At 40.5% G+C, this 25,956-nt stretch overlaps 1 protein-coding gene across 2 annotated transcripts; it reads right to left on the reverse strand.

The window, feature by feature from the left end:
- Positions 1-1,430: 1,430 nt before the first annotated feature.
- Positions 1,431-25,956, reverse strand: hapln1b (hyaluronan and proteoglycan link protein 1b). Of its 2 annotated transcripts, none has more exons than XM_085414755.1 (6): positions 25,611-25,956; positions 9,349-9,481; positions 8,005-8,168; positions 7,378-7,576; positions 6,281-6,583; positions 1,431-4,812 (listed from the first exon to the last, which is right to left on the reverse strand). In XM_085414755.1, exons 2-6 carry the CDS (start codon positions 9,452-9,454, stop codon positions 4,523-4,525), a joined length of 1,062 nt encoding a protein of 353 aa, XP_085270881.1. In that variant the 5' UTR covers positions 9,455-9,481; positions 25,611-25,956; the 3' UTR covers positions 1,431-4,522. The 2 variants fall into 2 exon arrangements, with proteins under 2 accessions (XP_085270881.1, XP_085270882.1); XM_085414756.1 differs by lacking the exon at positions 25,611-25,956 and adding an exon at positions 9,881-9,905.

Genomic DNA, 25,956 nt, shown 5'->3' on the forward strand with positions numbered 1-25,956 from the left:
AACAAAGCAAGTAGAAGAAAACGAGAGCAACATAATAAACAACATCACGATGATCTATGGGAATATGACAGTAAATACTAAATATTGAATATTATTGTGCAGCACGTAAGATCGACAGCGCACAGTGTGCTTTGAGGTAGGAGCCAAAAACGGTGTAGTTTGTGTGTGTGAGCACCCGTGTGTACACCTGTGAGCATGAACGCGCTTGTTTTTAAAAGGTTCCTTCATGTGTGCACAGCCCCGTCCACCAGGGCATGAAGCAGGTATGGAGGAGATCAAAACTCCAGACATCCAGAGGCCTCCAGAACACAAGAGACCAAGGAAGACCAACAGAGGGGCAGCCGCGCCACTGTCCCAGAAAGAGCTGAGGAGAGTCCCAGATGAGGGGTCACTCAGCTGCCGAGGAGCAGAAGAAGTCGGGGGGGGTTGCAGTGACATGCCCGTGAGCTCCGCCGGCAGCCAGCTGTGCCAGAGTGACCGAGCCCCAGGCCGAGAGGCCGAGGGCACCCCACCCCCGAAGTGGCCCGAGCGAGCCCCAGGCTCCAGACCTCTTCCTGTTTGAGTTTGCCCCAGTTTCTGAGTGCCTTTTGATGGTGAAGGAAACTGTACTCACTGACACCTTAACTTTCTTTCCAATTTCTCTGTAGGAAAGACCTACATTTCTAAGTGTTATGATGGTCTGTCTCTCTTCCCTTGTTATTTGCCCTTTTCTCACCATTTTTCTAGCAACGCACTACTTTCTGCAGTACAAGACAGTTCAACTGATGTTCACGAGGGTACCACAGTGTGTTCCAGCACTGCTGTTATGCAGACAGAGGGGGTTGTAAGTGATCCAGAAAAGTTGGAACACCTGTAGGAATTAGTAGCACGAGCTTTGAGGGCTTGATCAACCTCCATTGCTGCAGAACAACTTTAAATTGTTAACGCATTTTGTGTTCCCTGAAACAGGCCTTTTTGTATAATTCTGAAAATCTTTGACCGGTACTGCTGTCTTTGTTTATTGTGGATGTCTATATATAATCTGTGCTCTCTTTGTAATGTTAAACAGACAGCTTTCCTGAAAATAGCACAAACAAAAGAATCAGCATGAAAACCAACATGCCGTCACTCAGCTTTTAAAACAGTCATTTACTTTGGCAACATGCTGTATTTCAGTTACAAAATTAACTGATGCAGCACCATGAATGGCCTCAGTGTTCCCACTGGAAAAACATTTTCATGTAAGCAGGACCCCTCCCTCTGCAAACATTTACACATTACAGCATTACCCAAGAACTACAGCTCTGCAAATACACATCCTAACAAATAAAGGGCAGACATTAACTTTGATGATTTTTCTTTTCCGCTGCAACTACAGTGGAATCGCTCATCGTTGCTATGATGTATTTATGTTAATTCAGTAATGGTTGTATACATTGATAGAGGCTGAGTCATGGTTTATATATTCTTTTATTATCCCTTTGTCTGCAAATCCCTAAGATTGTTTTCTATGCTGTGGTTCTCGAAGAACAATATCAGAAAGACAATAGAATACAAAATAGAAGCTTTAAAATGAACAGTTGAAATGGTGAAAACATAGATATTTACTTTCTTGTGATATGACAAAAGTGATACCACTGTCATATCTGTACAGTAGATACAAAGTGGTAGATAAGCAGGAGACACGTAACTTCATTTAGCATAAAAGAAAGGCTAGTAAAGAGATGTGAAAACATTTGCTGAAATGTGATATTCCTGACAACTACTTGAACTTTAGCTACACACAGAATTTAGACTAGCAACTGGTAGAAACAGGTAATCTGGTTAGGAAAAATGTAACATACTAAGTAAGGCAAGTAACAAATGTAAACAGGTAGCTGAGCTGCACTAAACTTGAAACACTGGACAACGAATTAGCAAAATTTCCCCACTATTTTCTTCATTTAACGAGTAGCAGGTTGAGACAACTTGACTGTAGGAAATATGGATGATGTAACATCAATTGTGAAATTGCTTTCAATCCGCACTGATGCACTGAAGAACTGCCTTGCATATCTTATTATATATCTTATATATTAGTTTCATTCTATTTATTTTACAGGATTTTCCAGGTATTTTTCTATGCTAGCTAATGAGCTTGTGGGTGTCCTAAATTTAAACACTGGTGTGAGCTTGGTGTCAACATGTAGCTCAGAATCTTACCAATTAACACATAATACTGTTTACTTTCAAGAAATATCTTGATTTTATAGCCCATTATGAGATCTAGCTATTACACAGCTGTGTGTTAGCGTACCAGTTTGCACTTTCACAAATGTCAAACTATTCATTTAATTGACTGTAATTTCTGCAATAATTCTAATCAATACACTAATACAAAAGGAGTAAATTAAATAAAACAGATCTTTAGTAAGTGTTTACTTCATAGCTGTTATAGCATTTTATCTTCCACATCATCAGTGTGTGATCATTACAGGCTATTTTCGTCCAGCAGTTCACTGATGATAAGTATAGCAAAACTCTGATTGTGCAGTGACTTGAGTAGCCAAGTATAGCCAACTCTGCACCATTCCAATTAGATTACCTAAACTTCAGTCTTTTCCATCCTGGGCTGTGTACAGTGAGCTTACACATTACATTTACTGTTATACCCTTAAATGGAAGAAACCTTTAGAGGCTCCTGCAGGAAGAACTGGTCGGCTGCTTCATGGCTGTGCCTTGCAGAACTTAGACAGCAATTAGGGGGCCAGTTCAGGACCTTAGACTTCATCTCTATATACATTAGTGTGTAAGTCAGTCACAGAGTGTTATCTCTGTTAACCTCAGCACCTTAATCTTTTACCTGGTATCCATTAGTAGGTTTTCTGAATACTCTGACCTAGCCTAGCATTAGTCCCAATTTATTCAAAAGAGTTGCATATTATTTTTAGTCACAATTGAGTTTCTTGTCAACGTAAACTAAGACTTTATTACGTCCCCCCCCCCCCCCCCCCCCCCAACACACACACACACACAAAGCATCAATACTATATGACTTGTTAAAGAGAGGGTAGATTTTTGGGTCCAAAGAGTTTGCAAGTCTTGTTTAGGCTGACAATCCACAGTGTGAGTAGTAGTCATTGGCCATGTGTGTCTGTTAGCATGCTAACAGTCACTATTTTGCTTTTTTCTTTGTATTTGGCACAAAGAACTTTGCAATTTCAGTGGTACAAACAACTAAATCTTTGCTTTTGTGACATGACTAATATTTATTTCTTTTTATTGTTTTGCTTTTTTGTTGACTAAAATAGATCAAACATAAACCTGAGCATAACCTGGATTTAAATCTAAATTTTCCAATTCTAGCTACAATTCTAGTTAACAGCAGCCTAGCACCATCATAGGAGAGGAATGGAGTAGAAAAATGTGATTTAAAGGTCAAGCAACATTGTATGCAGAAAGCAGATTTTTATGATATTACAAACACATGCTGAAGGTCAAACCCACAACTGAATAACAGGATTTTTTTGATTGTCCTCTCAGGTTGCACTGGGATTGCTGGGCTAATGAGCAACATCAGTCACAAGCAGGGCAAAGCCTGGCTCTGGTAATAAGCTAGAAGAATCTATGGCATTTGTATCAAAAATAGCAGTCTATAAGGCGCTAAATAGATAGCAAGAGTAGCTATACTCTAATAGCAATTTTGCTGTTGAAGTCAAGGCATGCTCTGAAGAACAAAACGTACTCTAGCACTGCAAAGCATTTTTTCATGCCAGGCATTCTGTATTGCTGCAAAGAGCAAACTGCTGTTTGCCTTGTCTTCTCTCCTCTATGCATCATATTCGGTAAATTCAGTGCAAAATCATTTTTTGTGGTGTTTTTTCCACCGTTATTGTATGTTTCATGTAAACCCAATAGACTTGGATAGTTTGACCAGAAAGATAAAAATTATATTCTAAATATTTCTACAGTATATCAAAAAATAGTCATTAACAGAAATACATTTCTAGATTATCACATTCTACATACTTAGAAAACATAAACAATGCTAACAGTTAAATGATTTCTTTTTCATTTTGGTGATGAGACTAGTGTTTGGTTCATCACGTTTGTATAAAAAAAAATAAAACACTGGGTGGTAGGATGATTTACAAAGTACCTGTCTTAGCACCTTGTTAACATTGAACAGCAGAGATTGGATTAGTTACGTTTCAGACTTTCAGACTTTGACGAGCCTAGTCCATTTGTAAATGACAGTATGTCTGTAGCCGTAGGTTATCTAATCCCCACAACAATGTGCCCACCTCTCTGAAGGGCATTGATTAAATAATATAAACCTTAAATATGCGTAAACTATCCCTTGTAGAATATAAGGTCCCAGTTTACAAAGCACAACATGAATCGGTCTGGATAAAACATCTTAAGGTTTCCATTAAAAAAAAAAAACTATCACAGTTTGAATGTGCTTTTTTCTCTGTTTTCTTTCTCTCAATTATTATGCTCATTATTGTATGTGTTGATGCATGTTAGTGTATGTAATTGTTTGCTGGATGTGTGTTGTGGCTCAGTTGTGGCCCTTGAAACAATACACTCCATACAGCTTATGCTTCTTGTCAGGGAAGCCACTGAACCTAACAGCAGCTTCAGTGGGACTGCAGCGCCGGCGCGGGTGGGAGATGGGGTAACGGACACTGCCATCCTCCAACCAGCCTGCATCACAGCGGTCATAGCCCAGCAACTTCCAGGCAGCATACATCTGGCCAACCTTGGCAATTTGAGCACCATCTTTTTGGCATGCCCTGACTGCCTCATCATAGGTCAGCTTAAAGGGTTGGATCAGGTAGTAGAAACGACCTGAGGTGACAAGAAAACAGAAGGATGAACATAATGGGTTAGAACATACAGAAAATATATCAATGTATCAAATTCCTGCAACCTAACATGATCCTGTCACCACAACAAGACAGGATATACATGCTTTGATGCCTTTACAAATTTGACGAAGTTAAAACATCCATCATTTCATATTATACGCCATCGTTTGTTTTGTGGTGTTGCAAAATACACTGTTTACGGCAATATTGAGATGATGAAGATCAGATGAGAAGCAAAAAAGAGCCGTCAGGTGCTGAAAAATGAACCTTAGACTCAAACGTTAGAACAGCCTTTTTCACACGGCACGCCATGTAATAAATAGAAAGTAAATGGCAGCCGTTACAACAATCTAAAGATATATAGTTTCATGCATTGGTCACAGGTACACTCCAGGTACACAACGCCCAGCTGAAAACACTTTACCCAAGTCGAGTTGCCCAAGATTCACAGAATTTACCAAAAATGCGATATATATCATTATCGGGATGAGAAATGTCTTACATCGGGATAAGAGATTTTGGTCATATTGCACAGCCCTCAAAATCTGTTGAGACCATGTGTAACATTCAGACATTCCGGAATATAATAAAATAACTGTAATTTGTCATTTTCATCAAAAGATAATGATGTGATTTACTATCTTTTTTCAGCTATTTTGTAAAACTGTACATTAAAAGAATTTGGACTAGAATATTTGTATTTTATGATTAAAAATATTATCATAAAGATCTCTCAAATATTGGTGGAAGCATAAAAAATCATTTTGATAATTACCAGTACTTAGTACGCAGCTGTGACATAAAACTTACACTGAGTGGTGGTCTAAAAAATCGGATACCACATCCTAACCCCACAAGCTCTAAGTTACCCTCTGTTCCACACTATTCAGTATTGTGCCCTGGGACACCTGAACAAAGAGGGAGGAGTCCAGTGGTGGAAACCATGGTCTGTCTCCTGAGCCACATCTATTCTAGGTGCTGCTATAGGAAGTAAGATGCAAGCATCCCAGTTGGAGCTCACATGGCTCTTCATACTAACTCATATTAAAGCTGGATTGAATAGTGTGTAAAAAACAAAAACAACAAAAAAACCAACAACAACAATTTGATAAATATGAGGTCACTAGCTACATTTTAAAGACATGTTAATATCAAGTGTTAATTAACTTCTTTAGACCTGCTATCCATCAGGGCACTAGCATCCCATTTGTGGTTAGGGCTGGATTCTGTTTTAGCCACATAAAAAAGAAGCACACTTTCAGAAACTCTTACATGTTGGTATTATAGTATTAACATTCGTTTCTTTTTCAATTTTAGGTGGCCAAACAGGTAAAAATGTTTTCAATCAACTCATAACCCAGTAACCACAGAGAGCATGTTGCCCTCAGTATTGCAGATGTGTTTGTCGCCAATACCTACAAAAACACAGTTTTAGTGCTGTTCCTCACCTTTGTAGTGGGAGGTAAAGCAGAAAACATCATAGTGGTTCTTGTCCTTGTCTCTCAACCCATAGTTCCGAATGCCTGGCACTGTGTTCTTGCCACCACAGGGTTCTCTGGGGGTGTTGATGGGATACTGGACTGTGCCATCAGACAGCCAGCCAGCATTGCACCAGTCCATCCCTCCACGCCATGTGTCATACAGTTGGTCAAAAGATGCCACGATTGCATCCTGATCGTGGCACGCCCGCTCTGCATCGTAGAAATTAAGGTTGTAGCGTCCCAAGCGGGGGTAGTATGGGAAGACAACACCTGCACAGACAGGGTGAAAACAGAAAATGAGGGCAGAGAAGGAGATGCAATAGAATAGAATAGAATTTATTTTGAACATGTCAATATAACTAAAATAACAAGAAAACACATACACAAAACAAAGGCATCAAAGTTGTCATTAATATCTCTATATCCACTCAATTAATACGCTTGAAAAGGAGTAGAAAAGATAGATTTACACTTATTTGTTGCTACCCGCTTGTTTCAAATACCAAAATTTGCTAAAAATATAAAAATGAGACAAGGATTCAATAGAACACAATGATACAGCAACATTCATGTAACTTATTGTTTTTACATGAATCCTTACTACATAGGGTTTCCTCTAAGGGTATTTGGTCTTATTTGGAACAAGTTCTGAATGTTGTGGCTCAAAGATTTGTTTCCTACTTTATACATTATTTGTGCCGTTATCAGGTCAACCAAGTCTTTAAATTTAAGAATATTTAATTTAATAAAAAGTTGATTTGATGGTTCTTTTTTGCAGAATATATATTGGATGGGTGTGTGTTCTATAGGTGGCTCCCCACAATTCCACACAGTACAGAAGTATAATGGAACAATACAAAGTATATAATATATAATGATGTTTGATTTAGAAGATCCTTAACTTTATAGAGATGACCTGCAGCCAGGATAAACTGGATGTGTTTGGTCAGCTGTTTGTGTGTTTGACTGGCTCCAGCATTTTTGTCTTCAGCTGACATTACCCCCCCCCCCCCTTTTCCATATTTAAATTCTAGTAATTTTTGAAGTAGTTCCAAATATTATACCTTCAAGGTCCAGCGACACCACTGCTGTTCCATCTTCCAGCCCGTCAATTACTTCACATTTATACCTCCCATAATCCTCCAAAGTGATTTCTGTAATGACTAGAGAAGCATCCATGGCCGAAGAACCTTGTAGGTGGACACGTCCATGGAATCTGCCATAACTCCTTTTGTGATAATCCATGGCAACAAACACATCCACCTAGAGCACGATGAAAAGTGTTCATGTTATACTTTTCCACTGCTTTCAGTTTTTGGAATTTCTTAAGAATAGTCCAGCACATTTTGAACAGAATAAACAAGAAATTCAATTCAATTTTATTTAAACAGCGCCAAATCACAACAACAGTCGCCTCGATGCACTTTATATTGTAAGCTAGACCCTTCAATAATACAATAATACAACAGAGAAAACCCCGACCCTCTATGAGCAAGTGCTTTGATGACAGTGGGAGGGAAGATGTCTTAGCAAGTGATGAATAATAAGATAATAAGGCCACCATTGGACATGTGTAACAAAACTAGTTTATAATGCTTCTACATAAATTATATATTGATACTTTGGAATGCTACACACAATGTTTTGAAAAAAAAATTACTAATGACAGTTCATGTCAAATAAATGATAACCTCTTTTAGATAGTCTGAGGTCAGCTTGGTCCATTTGATCCGCATCTTACGGTTTTGTGCCAGTGTTTGGTCCCTTAGAATCGTGCATGGTAAAGTAGCATTTCCCCCTCGTCTCGACACCACTTTGGTTTTTTCTGCTACCACTGACAGTTGGGGGCCATTTTCTGAAAAACAGCAACCAAACAGAGAGCAAAGTGCTTCAATGGGACGGATTTTAAGAAATGAATGCAGACTGATTATTAACGACTTTATATGTGAGAAGAAGGGTTCTAAATTCGATTCCATATTTACCAACGAGGCAGTCAAGAGAAGCTAATAGACAGACAAAGTATTTTAGAAGTATGATTTTCTTTCTAGTCCCAACCAGAACTCCTGTCGAATGTTTTGGATCAGCTGACAAGATGTTTCTAGTCTTAGCAATTGTGCAGGTGAAAGAAGACAGATCTGTGGGGTATGAACCCTCTAAAATGTTTGTCCTCCAGTTTTAAAGAGGGAAATTCTATTACATTTTAGTCTCTAACTGAGATCAGACTATAACAAATTTGAGAATGCTGCAGCTATGCAGCTGAATATCCAAGCCTGCTGAAAACTTTGAGGTTCTGGCATTCTGCCATCTTCTCTATGTATGGTCATGTTAGACTAGAAAAACAAAAGTAAATAAATGAATGAACAAACAATAACAAAAAAACCCCAAAATGAAGCAAAACGTTAAAAAATGCTAGTCCAGTTAAGACGAAACTGCTCCAAGGTCTCAAACCAAACAGCAAAGAATATCTGTGCCATAGATCCAAACAGTGCCAAAGACTCAGCTGCTGCTAAACTGCTTTAAACTTTACTTTAAACAATAACTAATAGAGATTAATTTATCATGTTTTATTTTACTAAAAATATTATACAGTAGCTAGTGATATTGAAAAAAAAGGAAATTGGAAGTCATGCTGGTAAAGATTTATATCATCGTTCTCACTGAATCACGCAGCCTAAATGAAAAGGGCTTTGGTTTTGTTCGTATCTCACAAACAAGGAAAACCAAACAATAGATAAATAAATACATTTCCGAAGTGACTTGCATAACAAAATAGCTGTTATGTGTTGTTGTTTTTTTTTTTTACCATGTAAAAACTAGAGATATACAGTGTTTTAATTTGCTGATAAAAGCCAAACTGGATAGCTCTGTCTAAGTTAGCTAAAAGTCCCTACATAGCAGTCTTATCACTGAGAACATGCTGATAAACTGAGGGAAGAAAGGACACTGCAGAGTGAGTGTTCTAAACGAAACACAGAAACAGACGCTGGAATGACATTGTCACTCTCACAAAGAAACACAAGTGAACATGTACTCACCTGTGACATAAATGGTTCTCGAATGCTCCAGGTCAGGGTACAGAGCATCTAAGTCGTTTTCTGCTACATTCAGTGATATCAAAGCCCAGATCAGCACAGGAATCATCTTCACTCACCAGCTAGGTTCTGACCACTGCAGAGACACACAGACAGAGGGTGGGGTTATGCTACAGTGAGGATGCTAAGGAAAGTTTTCCATGTATAAGCTATACAGAAAGCCCGTTTATAAGCTTCTTCTATATGCAACTGTATGACCCTGTGTTTCTATCTGCAGTGCTTTTTCTCCCCCGAGAGCTCCGTAATTACAGTTGCTTAACAGGACGCCTGCCTGCTGGGTACTGAGCACATCTAAAGAGAAACACACACATCTCAAAATCCCATTTCTAAGTTGTTGAACGCAGTTAAACATACAGTCAGACTTAGCACATTAAAATAAAGCTTCTCAATGCACAAACCAGGCATCCCTACAAGCTACAGCCCACAGAAGACGTTCACACAAATACACATTCTGTGTAAGCCATATAGTACATACTGTGCAGGAAGTATTCTGTCATTCAGCACTGTGAGAAAGCAGCATGTCCTGATGACAGCCCACACCTTTAGAAGGAGACTGTCACCGTGCAGCGTCACCCCTGCACCTCAAGCTTCATTCACACTCACACACTGGCGTAGCTGTAGTTGCATCCTTGTGAGGACACCAGCTGACACAACAGAAATTCTTGATTTAACAGCTAACTAGCCCTTTGAGTTTCCCACATTTTGTTCATTGCCCTCAATTTGACTTAAAAAATTACATGTAAATATACATGTAATGTATTTACATGTAAAATATATATATATTGGTGGTTTCTGTGGTATTTGTTTAGGTGATGATGGGTGAAAAATTATTGTTGTACCCTTATATATCTTATACAAAATATAACAGAAGAAAAAAACCCAACAATTTCATTTTAATATTGGCAGGACAGGTTTTGTATAACCTGTAAAAAATATTTCACAGCTTGTGTGGCAATATATGTGCTGGAGGATGGTTAGGAGTGCTGGCCGACTTTGCCAGGTGGAGTTCCTGAAGTCAGCAGAAAAACTGCAGCGTATACACACACACACACACACACACACACACACACACACACACACACACACACACACACACACACACACACACACACACACACACACACACACACTTACTTTATACCCCTCCCAGCCTGTCATTATGGGCGGGACAACTGGGGAGGGTGCAATGATAAGGAAGTGAAGTATGTTGGGAAAGATGTATGTCGTTTAAAAAAAAGGTAAAAATGCTTGAGTCAGAATGTGCACTGCAGGACACAAGAAGAGCAGGTGATGTGTGAAATGATAATAGAGAAGCAGACAGAGAGCGACTAAGACTGGGAGATACGGCGAAAAAAAGAAGCTAAAGCAGGGAGGGAGGGAGGGAGGGAGGCGGAAGAAGCTGAGGGGACTGCAGCAGCAAAAATGATGCAGTTTGAATCTTCACTGGCACCATTAGGTGATGAGCTTCAGCACCTCATCATCCACAACTGTCATGTGCTGACTTTATTTGAACAAAATGTTAACATTATTAAATAAATATAAAAGTTAATAAGTAGTGTTTTTTCCATACAGCTGAAGAGTGGAAGTTTAGATCAGTTTGATAACATTTGCATTTATAGTACACCTCGTACGAAGAACTATTTCTTTTACCTACTTGGATACTTACCAAGTTATAAGTTCATTGAGTCTTTTTACTTATCCATTTAATTCATGTTTTTCAGTTGTGTAATCCTGGACATGTTACAGCAAGGGAATGTTTTTAATGTCTCTACATTGAACTGCAGGTCTGTGATGTTTTATCAAATTCTTGATGCCTGATTTACATTCACTTTTAAGACCTTGTAAGAGAAAATCTTATTTAAGTTTCTGAAGATGTTTCAACTCTTATTCAAGAGGCTTCTTCAGTTCTAAACCCAAAAGGTGGAGTGCACCAGGTATTTAAATCCTAGTGGGATTCTGTCTTCTCTGTCCAAAATGTGAACATTGGCATCCTCTAATCTCTGGCTATCTACTGCAAGATCTCTTTGATCTTTCTCCCCTCACCCCAACCAGTTGCTCAGATGGCCGCCCCTCCCCGAGCCTGGTTCTGCTTGAGGTTTCTTCCTATTAAAAGGGAGTTTTTCCTTGCCAATATCACCAAAGTAATGCTCATAGGGGGTCATATGATCATTGGGGTGTTCCGTTTTCTTGTCCATTTTTTATTGTAGTTTGTACCTTACACTTGAGTCAACTGCTATATAAATAAAATTGAACTGAAGAGGCATGTTTGTGTCTGTAGAAACCCTCACTGTATTTAAAATATCTCGTGATGAGGCAGACGTGTAATCGTGTGCAAATCTGATTTGGGGTAAAGTTGGTTCTGCTTTAGGAGGAGCTGTCTTGCTGTAGTCATTTCTGACAGCCTCCTCCTACAAGGTACAGCATCCCCTGGGTAAACATAGTGGTATGTAGGGCTCCACGTTCAGCTGCATGAAGCGTAAACACAAAACCTATTTGTACTCAAAGAGCATGATGGTTATGCTCAATCATACTCTCTCTCTCTCTCTCTATCGAGACAGAGAGAGATATAGATATATACCTAAATAGAGATATGTATGTATATATGTATATGTAGAGGAAGACAACCATTAATGGTCACAACTTATTTAAAATCACTAAACTGATCCTTGTCTTTGGACTGTTGGGGGAAGCCAGAGAACCCACCCAGAGTAGCTGGACAACCCCCACCTAGTTCATTTAAAGCCAGGACCTTCTTGCTGTGAGGCAACAGTGCTAAACAATGAACCACAGCTGAAATTGGAAAAGATTAATTCTTTTGAGATCTTATCAAAAATGTATGTTTTGCCACAAAAGGATAGCAGCAAGACAGAAAGGGAAGCCTTACGTAATAGTAGTGTGACCTGCTGTAAAGTATGGTTTCGAGAATGAAACAGACAAAGGATGTTGAACATGGAGCTGCCAGGCAAGAGAAAAAGAGAAAGACCAAAAAGAACATCCATGAATATAGTGAAGGAAGACATGCAGAGGGCTGGTGTGAGAGTGGAGGATGCTGGGACAGTGAGATGGAGGCACATGATCTGCATTTGGTGATGAAGACATGCCAAAAGAGATATCGTGTCATTTTTCAAAAAATAATACTTTTATACATTTGTTTTCCTAACGGTATCTTGAGGTAAAGCAAACTGTACCAGAAACAAGTGCATTCATGGGGTTCCTACCATTTTCAGCATTGCCTGTAGTCACTTAATAAATCAGTGTTTATGGTACAAAATTACATAATGCATTAAGTTGGATATGTTCATGCTTGACTTTGTTTTTAAGTGTATTAGCATAAGGTACTCAAAGTACAGGATCTCCAGGATTTTGTCAGACACAGGAACAGAAATACTCTCTCTTAGTTAAGTAAATGGTAAATGGCCTGTATTTGTATAGCACTTTACTTAGTCCCTAAGGACCCCAAAGAAAAAACTTTATACTACATTCAGTCATTCACCCATTCACACACATTCGCACCTTGGTGATGGCAAGCTACATTGTAGCCACAGCTGCCCTGGGGCGCACTGACAGAGGCAGTCATCAAAAAGGTTTGCTTCAAGTGCATATATTCAAAATTTCCACTCCTTGTTTGTTTATGAACATTTTTTAACATTTTTTTAATAGCAGCAACCAACCAAATTTAGTTTAACAGTAATTAAAGAAATCGAATGTCCAGTCACCATCTGCTAAATCTCTCATATTCTAATTAGCAAAAAGAAAGAAAGAAAGCACCTTTTTAAAAAGAAGCTGTTGAGTTGCATAAGGAGGATTGGAGGACTGAGTTTTTACACAGTTTGTCACTTTGTTGGAGCCCAGAAGTAAGATATTTCGCTGTCTTTTGCCTTGAGTTTGACATTGGCTGCACAGTAGAGTAAATATGCTGCTGGTGCTTCAGTTCATTGCTTTAGTCTAAGTATTATGTATGAAGAGGATGCTAGGGACAGGGCAGATTCTTTACCCTGCTGTTGGACATCCATTGATTTTTTTCCCCACCTTACTCATGAACCCACAGGTAAGTCTTAGTTTCAAAACTTACTAGTTTAGTATTATGCCATAAAAATAGAATTAAACCCATTTGGGATATATAAGTACATTCCTTCTTTAGCACTGAAAAGACATTGTGTATGACATCATAATGTGCCTTTACCCTCAGTTTTGGTTGAGTTTGATATGCTCAAAATGAGAACAGCAGGTATTGGTGAAAGGGGCATATACATAGCCTGAGGCTGGAAGGGGTGTGAATGATCCTGTTCCTGAAATTCAGATGCTATGTCCACTTGCTTCTTATCTGCATTTAACATATAAGATAATTGACTAATATGCTAATATGTCCTTTGGGCATGATAGCACAGGGGTCACAGCAGTCATAGTTTGGAATCTCTTGAACCTTTAGTGTTCCATGACTAACAGAGGACCAGAGCACTGATGGAAACTGGGAGTTTTCCAGTTGAATCTCCAACTTTAAGAGCTATTCCAGGCTACTTTTTCAAACAGACTGGATTATGAGCTGTGAGTTGAATCAAATGCAGCATTAACCTTGTTTAATTAGTCTTTAATCAACCGCCACTGGAACACTGTGGCACTATTTTAAGTGGACCCATGAATTCATTAAACCTTCAACATTTCTAACAAACTGCTGTGGCAGTGGATGTGGATTGGAGACGGGCATCTGAACCACCTCAAATCGCTCCCTTTAATGTGGAAGAGTAGCAGTACAGTACTCTGAGCCCCTTGTGAACGACTGAACTTCTTGCCCTTTCTCTGAAGGCCAACCACCCTTCAGAGAAATCTAATTTCTGCTGCTTGTATCCATAATCTTATTCTTTCGATCACTACCCCACATAGTAGACAGGTCTGGCCTGGATCTGGTGTTAAGTCGGCACTGCTGGCTGACAGCTGGCATGGTAAGTGGTATGTCATTCAGATATGGGCCAGGCCTGGCGTAGATGGCACTGTTTATATGATGGCATGCCACATCTGGCCCGATTGTGGATTGGTTTATCTGGCCAAGGCTCATAGAAAACAGGTCTGGCCTGTATCCGGCAATAAGCTGGAACTTCTGACTGACTGGTGTCATGTCAGGGTGTATGTCAACCATATGTGGGCCAGGTCTGGCAATGATAGTGCTATTTATTTTCCTATTTTAGTTAGAGGACCCAAGTGCCATGTTGCAATACTATACTGCTATGGTAGCCAACTTTTCAAATGCAGGTTTGACAGGTTTGTGAGTGTACACTTCATCCACAACCTAGTGAGGGTTTACTTATGTCTACTACCGGGCTCCTGTAGCTCAGGAGGTAGAGCGGGTTATCAACTGATCGGAAGGTTAGTGGTTCGATCCCTGGCTCCTCCAGGCTGCATGTCAAGAGTGTGAATGTGTATGAATGTACAGAGTTGGCCATTTATATGGATACACCGTAATAAAATGGGAATGGTTGGTGATATTAAAGTCCTGTTTGTGGCACATTAGTATATGTGCAATTGCACACTGCTTGCATGATCTCTGCGCACAGAAAATCTGCGTTGCGCACACAAAAAAATCCAAGCTGAATTGCAATTAAAACTTTAATAATTCTGTTTTGCGGTGTTAGTCAGTAAGTGACTGGCGGCTCCCGCATGGGATTAGAACGATGCCACCTTATCCCATAATCCAGCCAATATTTACTTTGGGGAGAAACGGTAAAAACGGCGTTTTATAAGAAAAGCCTCGAAAGCGCTCTCCACCTGTGAGCAAAACCAAAACCAAAAACCCCAGCCTTTCCTGTTGGTCGAAAAATGTACCATGTCGACCAATCAAAAAAATGATATGGCAACATGGTATTTAGTTGTTTAGGAAGGGGAAAGTTTTGGAGTGACGATGGTGTTTTGAAATGTGAGAGATTTGCGACGTTTAGCGCAAATCTTGTGTAGTTAGTGTGTAGTGTAGTCAGTAGTTTTCTTGTGTGTGTCAGAACAATGAGGCGACTGCTGAATGTGTAACAGCAGTCTGGCGAGGAAGGAGCAGCTAGCCGGTCCAGCGGGCATGTGGTGTGGAGGTTAGCCGGATAACACGGAGCCAGTCAGTTAAATTAAACAACAGACCTTTATTCCTTGTCAGCAACATAAGACCATACAAGCCAGGTCTCCACGGCTCTACACTGTCCGTACATACATGTGCGGGGATCGGTAGTCGCCGGTGCCAGGCCGTTACAATGGTGAGGTCTATCCTGAGAACAGAACACGAGCAGCATGTAATGGCTGCCACGCTATACTCACACACCCCCTAGGAGACTCCCCCCCTAGTGGTGCTATAACCCAAAAGGTTTGTTACATCACCCCCCCCGGCAATTCGCAGGCTGTCCTCAGCCGGACCCAGGTGACCCTCCTCCCGCTACCCTTCTTCACTATACATAGTTACATTAGGTACTAAGCAGGTTGTGGAGGAATTGTTAGACACCCTTACACCATTGGTACAGTCAATAAACAAAATTAGTGCTTGAAGCAAACAATACAGAACATGCAGTATTACTGCCAATCCATCTTCCAGAGATGGTCATAGACAAGGGAAACAGTCAGACATACAACACAACCGGTCACACAAATCAGTACAACCGAAAACCAAACAAAGGCTCTCACGGGCCACGATGACGAGGGCTCAGTGGAACAGAACAAGTAATCACCCCTTATGAACAGAACAATTACAGCATGTACATGTATGAAACCAACCCTCAGTCAACATTGAGTCTGTCCGTATGATGACGGTTAGTCCACCTGGTAGCAGTCCAACCCTCAGTGATTCTGGGGCACCGGCGGGGTCTCAAATGATAGTGTTCCCCCACGGCCGGTGGCGACTCAGAGGCGCCCTCGGCGGGGTGCCCGCCTGCTTCGATATCCCCTGAACTCGGGAATGAGGGCTGTTCCCCCGTTTCAGTCTCATCCAGGCTCTCCTGGGCCGAAGTCCGGTGCCCTGAAGGAGATGTGGAGTCCCAGGAGTAAAATGGCTGAACGTTCACGACGTGGAAGACTCCTGCGTCTTCACCAGTGTCAATCTTGGCTAATCTGTAGTTGACCTCCCCAAGCTTCTGAGTAACCTGGAGGGGCCCTGTAAACAAGGGTGCCACTTTGTAACAGCAGTCTGGCGAGGAAGGAGCGGCTAGCCGGTCCAGCGGGCATGTGGTGTGGAGGTTAGCCGGATAACACGGAGCCAGTCAGTTAAATTAAACAACAGACCTTTATTCCTTGTCAGCAACATAAGACCATACAAGCCAGGTCTCCACGGCTCTACACTGTCCGTACATACATGTGCGGGGATCGGTAGTCGCCGGTGCCAGGCCGTTACAATGGTGAGGTCTATCCTGAGAACAGAACACGAGCAGCATGTAATGGCTGCCACGCTATACTCACACACCCCCTAGGAGACTCCCCCCCTAGTGGTGCTATAACCCAAAAGGTTTGTTACAAATGTTACAGGTGTTACAGCAGTGATACATCTCCTGTTGTCAGGCCTGCAGGTATCAGGCTGTTGTTCCCCTTTATCTCATAGTGGACAGAAATTATGTTTTGGAGTGCATAATTGTGTGGCATCAGATTTGATGCAGAACAGCTGATTGTTCTGTAAATAGTTTGAAATGTTTATTTTAAAAAATGCCTTGGCTGCATTTTTAGATAAACAGCTGCAAAAAACTTGTTTGCAAAACTTTTTTGAAGAAGTAACTACATAATTAATTGCCCAACATTGGTCATTATATACTGTATTTTGCAGGCAGAGAGTTACAGGACTCTCTCCCAGACCACAGACTCATACTCATAATACAAGTCAGAGCTTTATTTAAAAAAAAAGAAAAAAGAAAAAGAAAGAAAGTTGTGTTTTCAAAATTGGAGTTCAAATTATTTTTACTTCCAAAAGTGTTAACATACTACGCAGGTCATGAACAAGATTTTTTTTAAATTTTCATTGTAATTGGGCTAAACACTTAATTAAAAGTAGTCTAATGCTTTCATTTGATTATTTTAATAAACCATGTAACTTGGATGGATTTGATGCTGGCGTGACCACAGTGCACACGTCTAATGTTGCTCTCAGTGGTCCAAGTGTCCGCTCAGGGAGTTTGTGTGTTCGCTCAGACACATGAAAAATTAGAGGGAACATTGCCTACGAGACCACCCATCTTCCATGCTACAGTTAGCAAACTGCTTGCTAAGTTTCGTGAAACTGGTTCAGTGTTGGATTTGCCAAAATGTGGACGCAAGAAAACTGTCACTAATGAAGAAACATCAGTGGCTGTCCTAGCTTCATTCAGCAAGAACCCACAGTGTAGCACTCGCCGCATGTCACTGGAGAGTGGCATTAGTCGAACATCCCTTCGGCGGATATTAGCTACTCACAAATGGCACCCTTACAAACTCCAGCTACTGCAGCATCTCAGCGAGAATGACCCAGATCGGCGGACAGAATTTGCAGAATGGGCAAAACAAAAATTGGAACAGGACCCTCAGTTCACGCAGAAGATTTTGTTCAGTGATGAGGCAAACTTTTATGTGAATGGTGAAGTTAACAAACAAAAACACTGCTATTGGTCTGACACTAACCCACATTTGATGGATCCCTCCAAGACTGTTGGAACAACAAAAGTGATGGTTTGGTGTGGTATATGGGGACAACGATAGTGGGTCCATTCTTCATCAATGGAAACCTCAAGGCCACTTGATATTTGAAATTGCTACATGATGATGTGTTTCCCTCTTTATGCACTGAAGCTGGCATGTTCCCTGAGTTTTTCCAGCAAGATGATGCACCACCACATTATGGGTGCCAGGTCCGAGCATTCCTAGATGAACAGTTTCCTGGAAAGTGGATTGGTCGTCGTGGGCCAGTTGAATGGCCCCCAAAGTCTCCCGATCTGACCCCCTTAGACTTTTATCTTTGGGGTCATCTGAAGGCAATTGTCTATGGTGTGAAGATACGAGATGTGCAGCACATGAAACTACGGATACTGGATGCCTGTGCTGGCATTTCTCCTGCGGTGTTGCTATCAGTGTGTGAAGAGTGGGAGAAGAGGGTTGCATTGACAATCCAACACAATGGGCAGCACATTGAACACATTTTATAAGTGGTCAGAAACTTGTAAATAACTCATGAAAGAATAAAGTTACATTGAAACCAAGCACACCATTGTTTTTCTTGTGACATTACCAATAAGTTTGATGTGTCACATGGCCCTCTTCCTATTGAAAAAACAAAAGTTGTATCCAAGATGGCCGACTTCTAAATGGCCACCATGGTCACCACCCATCTTGAGGAGTTTGCCCCCTCACATATACTAATGTGCCACAAACAGGACTTTAATATCACCAACCATTCCCATGTTATTACGGTGTATCCATATAAATGGCCCACCCTGTAGTTAGGAAGCACTCAGTTTAGAGAAATTGGGTGAATATTGTATAGAGCACTATGAATAATCCAGGAGAGTAGAAAAGCGCTATGTAAGAAACAGTCCATTCACTGTCTGAACAAAGTTTCATCATGTTTCTTTTGTGCTATCATGTTCTGGCACATGTTGTTATTACATGGCTTGATTAAGGTACACATTAGGCTGACATCTGGGGCCAGAGCTGAAACTGTTCTGGGCCAGCACAGGGCCAGCAGTGTGTCTGCAACTGGCCTGTGGGTGCACACAACTTACACATGGCCCACATACCACAAAGAATGATGAGCCTTTGGTGGCCCAGATCTGGTTTCCCAGAGGTAATCCAAACATGGGCCAGCACAGGACCACCAGTGTGTCTGCAACTGGCCTTGTGGTGGCCCATGTGTGGATCTGGACCATACCAGTTTTGCTATGTGGGACCCAGAGCTTATGACCATAGGTAAGGGTAGGGACATCTTTGCTTTTGCACTTAGCTTTCTCTTCACTACGACAGATTTGTACAGTGTCTGCAAGACTGCAGCCCCAATCCATCTGTCAATCTCTCGATCCTCTATCCACTCACTAATGAACAAGACCCTGAGATACCTAAACTCCTCTACTTGGGGCAGCAACACATCCGTGACACAGAGTGGGCACTGCACCTTTTTCCCACGGAGGACCACGGCCACAGATCTGTGCTGATTCTCATTCCCGCCACTTCACAGTCAGCTGTGAGCCACTCCAGTGCAAGCTATAGAACACCTCCTGATGGCTAACTAAGCCCAATAGGATGGACTCCTCCTTCAGCTTGATGGCTCTCTTCTCGGATTACCACCACAAAAAGCACCAACCACCTTGCAGTAAAACTGCAGTAAAAAACAGATGCCACAGATGTTCAAAAGCAGCCACAAAGCATTAAAGTAAATGCAGTTTAGAATACATCTATGTCATGGGCTTGTGAATTAATGTGTTGGGTTGATTTTGCTGCCTTACAATTTGTGTGGATTGAAAACAGGCCCCCACATTCTTCTTAACTCTTATGTAGAAGTTGCTAAGCTCATTTTTCCATTTCAAAGCAACAACAGGAAATTTTACTGAGAGCGTTTTATATAAGGTTTTAAAAGCCGTGGGGTTACTTTTTTATTAAGCTGAGAGGCAGCAGCAGCATGCAGAGAAAGCATCGGGATACGAAAACTAGGCTAACACTAGCTAGCTAGCAAGTTCATGAACCTGGTGCTAAACTGCAAGAAAGCACAACATAACAGTAAACCACTTACTCACCAAATCAGTGTACCACACATTAGAATCACAGCGGTGCCAATAATAACCACTTAAGTGGAAGCATTCTCCAGCTGCGCGCTGGTTTGCTCAACATATTCTAGAAGACCCGTGCTGGCTACAATATTCTCATCAGGTTGAAAAGAAGGGTAAACATCCTTTAAACTTCTTAAATGTCTCCTTTGCACACGTCATTACTACATGTGATGCAATTTTATCTTATGTATTCAGAACTGTTTTTCTTTTTATTAATATCCATATACTCTGTTTTGTTTTTTTTTTAATTTAATGTTCTTTCCAAATTCCAGGTTTGGAATATGGAAATTATTTACATTTATGACTAAGCCACAAAACAGAGTAACTTGAACCTCAACAAACCTCCTTTAGAGAGAAAACTAAATTTAGTGTAAAAACCTTAAAAGAGAGACCTGATGAGCCACTTAGAGGGAAAGAAAAGTCTGTGTTATTTTCTTTTTTATTTGTAAGACATCATTTGCTCAGTTATGGGTTATCTCCTTTAAGGTACACATTTGTGTGGGAGCCAAGCATCTCTGGACTGTTGCCTTCTTTTTAAACAAAAGCACCAAAACCTCAGGACAATGATACATGCAAAGGAATGCATGGGTAATGACATTAATGAGACAATGAGATGTGAAGACCACCACAAAGAGACAAAACAATCATTTATGTCATTGTAAAGTGACAGTACTTGTTCTTGTAAGAAATGCATAAGTGATCATGAGATTTGGAAAGTTTCTTTGAACACTCAACTGTATAACTAGAAAATAGTTCACAGGTTAATGCAGACATCTCTCTATCTTCTTTCAGTTATACAATTCAGGGTCACAGGGAGTTTAGAGGCTATCACAGAACAAGGGACAGACTCCACCTGGGTGAGGTCACTAATTTGTCTTAGGGCTAACACATACAGACAAACAACTATCACCAATGCATGTTTATGGACTGTGGGAAGAAGCCAGGGAGTTCATACAGAGAAGAACATGCAAACACCACACAGAAAGGCTGGATATAAGCCCAGGGCCTTCTTGCTGTGACGCAACAGCAACCACACCACCACACTTCCCCAGTGTAAGCTTACAAATAAAGTAACCATTATGAATTAAAGAGGCGGAGTTTTGTTCTGCTTGAATGGACATCTCACTTCTGACTGAGTGAGAAGGTGATGTAAGAGCTCCTGAGACTTTGTAGCCTGAGCGATAAACACAATACTTTCATTACATACAAGTTGTTAACCTGGCTTATGCTGAAAACCAGTACAAAGGAGATGCTTTCCTCCATGTGTTTATAGACCACTCTGCATTTAATTGTTAATCATTTTAAACTGTAACTCTTTTCCACAGCGTGTCTTTTATCCTGTCTTCCTCCTCTCAATCCATACTGGTCGTGAACAAGAAAAAAAGAAAGAAATCAGCAAGGGAGCATATACTTTTCACAGCACTGTACATGTCCTTCTGAGCGGTAGATTAAGCAGGACAATTGAAGCATTCAGTTTTAGTCAGTATCTTAACCAGCTACAGAGCAAGCTTCAGCTACAGCTATAAAAAGACAAAAATCTAGTGATAAAAGCAGCTTCTTTATCTCCCAAGTTGTAAAAGAGTCTGGGGAAAACTGGTTTCAGACAGGTATCAATTTGTAGGTTGAATGTGAATTCAATAAATGAGATTGCATTCAACAAACGTAACAATGCAACAGGCCAGATCAGGCTGTTGTGGTTGGGTGAATAACTTCATGGTACAGATAGTGACAGACTCCTTTAATGTGCTGCTATCTCTGCTGCAAGCCTGCAAATGTTCAGAGCTCTGGACAACATTTAGGGTTACCTGGCTTACACTAAAACTTCTGGCGAACAGAGAGGCATTCAGTCTCTGCAGCACCAGTGCAGAAGCATAAATGCTAAACATATTTATTTTTCTTATGAAGGAGTCCACAAAGATCACATTAAAACTCTGTAAAGGTTACATAGGAGAATCATTCTTAAAATAAACTGAATGGAAACTTGGAGGTTTAGTGTAAACCTTAGCCTAGGGTATGCTTATGCATTTCTTTTCCTCGTGTAGTCTTTCCACAGGGAAATGATGCAGAAAACATTCTATATTCAGCATCTCTAAAGTGGAGTAGGAACACCCTGTTGGAGAACGTCTTTTAAAAGCTGTGAGGCAACCTGCTTTGGAAAAGCAAACCCTGCCAAGCATACAGACATTAGCAGTCTCTAGAATCTACTATGTGTTTGCATGTGGGTGGGGTGCAATTCGATGGGTGTGGTATTTACTGTATATGCAGCCTTAGGTATTCACAAATAGTCTGTCTCCTTATTGCACAGCTGATATATTTTCCTCCTATGGTTGACGTGGTGAGTTCAAACTAGTCTACTGAATTCTTTATTATACATCACCAGCACACCACGTCATACCTGCCACAAAGAGCCCTCAGTACAGAGCACAAGATTTTCCTTTTAATATTCCATATAAATACTATGAGAAAACAGTAATACTGTTGGTGACACTGATTGTATTGCAGGAACGAGAATAGCTAGAAATGTATGATCCTACAATCCTGCCCATCTCTGTTTTTGTTTCTGCTTTTGTTTTCTGTGGGAAATCAAGCTTTGGTTAGGGTTAGATACACTCCTCATAAGCATCTAAATGGGTACAGGGTACTCACTGCTAGCCAAACACAGGAGGCACTATCAGAGCTAAAAGTAACTAAGTGTTCAAGTGCTTTTTTAATCCTTGCCTTGTTAACTGTCCATCCATTTTATTCCACTTATCTAATTCAGGGTCACGGGGTTGCTCTCCGATGTGTTCAGTAAGGTGTGAATTTTAGATAGAAAGCACTTAGACTTAGAAAAAAAAGTGCTGTGAATGGGTAAATAAGGTAAAAAGAAAAGTACTATATAAGAATCAGTCCATTGGAATGACCGGCTGCATCTTCTCCTTAACTTGCTGTCTGTCTGAGTGTTGTCTAGAAAAAACTATGTAGGCTTTATAGATAATTGAGAAACTTTCTGGTGGAAACCTGGTCTTGTTAGAAGAGACAGCATCCATCCCACTTTGGATGGAGCAGCTCTCATTTCTAGAAACTTTGCCAAATTTATTAACCCCCCCAAAAACGTTATTATCCAGAGTTGGGACCAGGAAGCAGAATTGCAGTCTTACAAGCCTCTCTGCAGCTTCTCTCCTCCTGTTATCCCCCAAACCCGATCCCCTTAGAGACTGTGTCAGCTTCCAAACAGACAAAAAACAAACTAAAAACCAGCAAAAAATAGCTTCAGTATGAGAAAAAGTTACCAAGAAAGATATTTCACAAATAGTCTTGTAGTGAGAAAAATCTCAACCTTGTGATTTCGTCCATCCACTCAACACCACAATAGACTCACCTACAGCATTTAACTGGGAGCATGGTTAAATAATAAATAAGGTAAGGTAATGTTACTGAAGAGAGAAAACGTTCAGAAAATTTGGCTCATGTGTCTTGCTTGTCATTTGCTATATAAAGGTGAATACACATAAATAGACACACACAAGACATACTGATGCAGATTTTTCCCTTTCAAGCTAGCAGCCAGTAGATGTTGCTGTTTCCTGCTCACTACTAATTCATATAAAGTGTGTGTGTGTGTGTGTGTGTGTGTGTGTGTGTGTGTGTGTGTGTGTGTGTGTGTGTGTGTGTGTGTGTGTGTGTGTGAAATAACACCCCCCTTTTGATTAAGGGTTGACATGGTCCACTGCAGGCCCCAGTCTGAATGTATGTTTGTGTGTGTGTGTGTGCTCTGGGTGGGTGCAGGGGTAATGGGTGGGGGTCCGGGTGGAGCCGCAGAGTCTAAGCCAGCAAACAGAGAGGGGTTGTTGAGCTGAGAGCTGCTCACAGTCCTGATGTTTTCAGCTCTAAATCACTTGGCCTGTTGCTGCACAACATGGTCGACCACAACTATTCTCAGAAGTCTCACAAATATGATCGGCTGCACGATTCCATGATGAGCAGATGAATGAAGATGGGGAAAGAAAACAAAACCTTGGTTTATAGCGCAATGGAGTTTATAGAAGCAATTTCTGCATTCCACTTGCAATAGTCCAATAAGTAAACTGTGAAAACTGTCAATATCAACTATTCTTAAAAAATAAATTCATCCTTGTTATGTAAGACACTGCTCTTTGCTCTTTACAGGTTGCTGCAGTGGGACATTCTTCTTTATTCACAGATATTCATCTCTTCCGTGGCTTGGTTAGATGTTCCTCCAGAACATTTTGCTTAGTGTTTCCATGGCCGGGCCCCTGAACAATGAAGCAACCTGGCTTTGAATAGCACAGATTTCCAATTCCCTGTTCGCAGTGTATAACAAAACCTGTATGTACATCAGTTGTAATATGTCTTGGTCTGCTCATGCTACAAGAAAAACTACCCGACTGCCTTTACAGATATTAGGAAAAAAATTCAGGTTGTATTACTTTACTTCAGAAAACAGTAGACTTATCACTGATAAGTTGATAAGTATCACTGAGCTGCAAGTCCCTCAACAGATGTTCCTGAACTGTGTGAAAGTACTACCCCCAAGCAGGAGCATTTTGTGGGTAAAAACTCCTAAAACCTAAGCGAGACCCTGCCTCATCTTCACTTCATCAAAAGATTACACCCTCTAGCATGCATATTGAAAACTCAACTAAAGCTCAAGTACCTTTAAGCCTATGTCTAAATATAGCACTCAACGAAGGGTGTTTGGAGTCTACTGCAGTGGAAATCCTTAAAAGTCCAGCTCCACAAGGAGACAAATATTTCCGTTACCTTTTACAAAATCCCCCAAAATGTTCCAGACCTGTGCACAGGACACAACCTCAGGCAAGTATTTATGTTGAGGAGGAAAAACAAGCAGGACTTTTTAAAAGGAAAAGTAAATAGTTTTTGATCTGTGGCAGTCAGAATGCTTTTTGTTTCTTTACATTTTAATATTTGTTATAAGATAGTAGAGTTGATGATGATAATAATAATAATAATAATAATAATAACAATAAAAATAATAACAGTAATAACTACAACAACAACAACAACAACAATAATAATAATAATAATAATAATAACAAAACAACAACAACAACAACAATAATAATAATAATAATAATAATAAGAAGTAGATTTACAAGGCGCTTAGTGAGTGAACGTTCGTTTCTGCTGTTAAAAGGACAAGTCGGTTTTCTTTATGAAAACAGTTATATAGCAAAAACAAAAACAAAAAACAAACAAAAATAGTGTTACTGCTTATTCCTATTAGGTTTGGTTTGTGATACGCACTTTAACGTCTTCATTACTGTTACACGTCTTTCCTTTTCCCTAAAACACCTTGAGATTATTACAAGGTGTTATATTTTTCATTCCAATAAACATCGCATTAATTCTCATATTCTTTGTAATGCGTCAAAGTGACAAGAGTTTCACAGGACTTTTTTTTTTTGTAAACACAAAACGAAATAAAAAACCCCAGCTCTTTACCTTGCCCTGTGCGCTGTTTGGAAGCCTCAATCCTGCGGCAGCCAAGAAGGTGATTGAAGCGTAAACCGTTTACGCACCAAGTTAAGAGCAGCAGGCGGTGCGGGTGTTTCTCTATCTGCTCCAATAACAGGTTCCACTATCAGCACTAATAGCAGTGCGGCAGCGCGGTCCTCCAGTTTACACGCACGTGGGTAAGAACAGTTCGACTTGCGAGCGGCACCGCGCGCATGCAGGTGAAGTGCGTGAAGTGCAAATCCACACTGTGAAGTGGATGTTTAGCCTTTTTGGACAACTATTTCCAAATGCCTCACACCCATTTCAGGAAAAGTGTCAAACAAAGGAGGTA

This window comes from Rhamphochromis longiceps, linkage group LG7 (assembly GCF_057381845.1).
Source record: "Rhamphochromis longiceps isolate RC_006_pf linkage group LG7, R_longiceps_female_GT1.1, whole genome shotgun sequence".
NCBI lineage: Eukaryota > Metazoa > Chordata > Actinopteri > Cichliformes > Cichlidae > Rhamphochromis > Rhamphochromis longiceps.

Bases quoted from the DNA above. Each gene is read 5' to 3' on its own strand.
- hapln1b (XM_085414755.1), bottom strand. From the start codon at position 9,454: ATGATTCCTGTGCTGATCTGGGCTTTGATATCACTGAATGTAGCAGAA. The intron at 8,169-9,348 runs GTGAGTACATGT...GCTGTTTTTCAG, and splicing joins GAGAACCATTTATGTCACAG to AAAATGGCCCCCAACTGTCA. The intron at 6,584-7,377 runs GTATAATATTTG...CTGTCTGTGCAG, and splicing joins GGTGTCGCTGGACCTTGAAG to GTGTTGTCTTCCCATACTAC.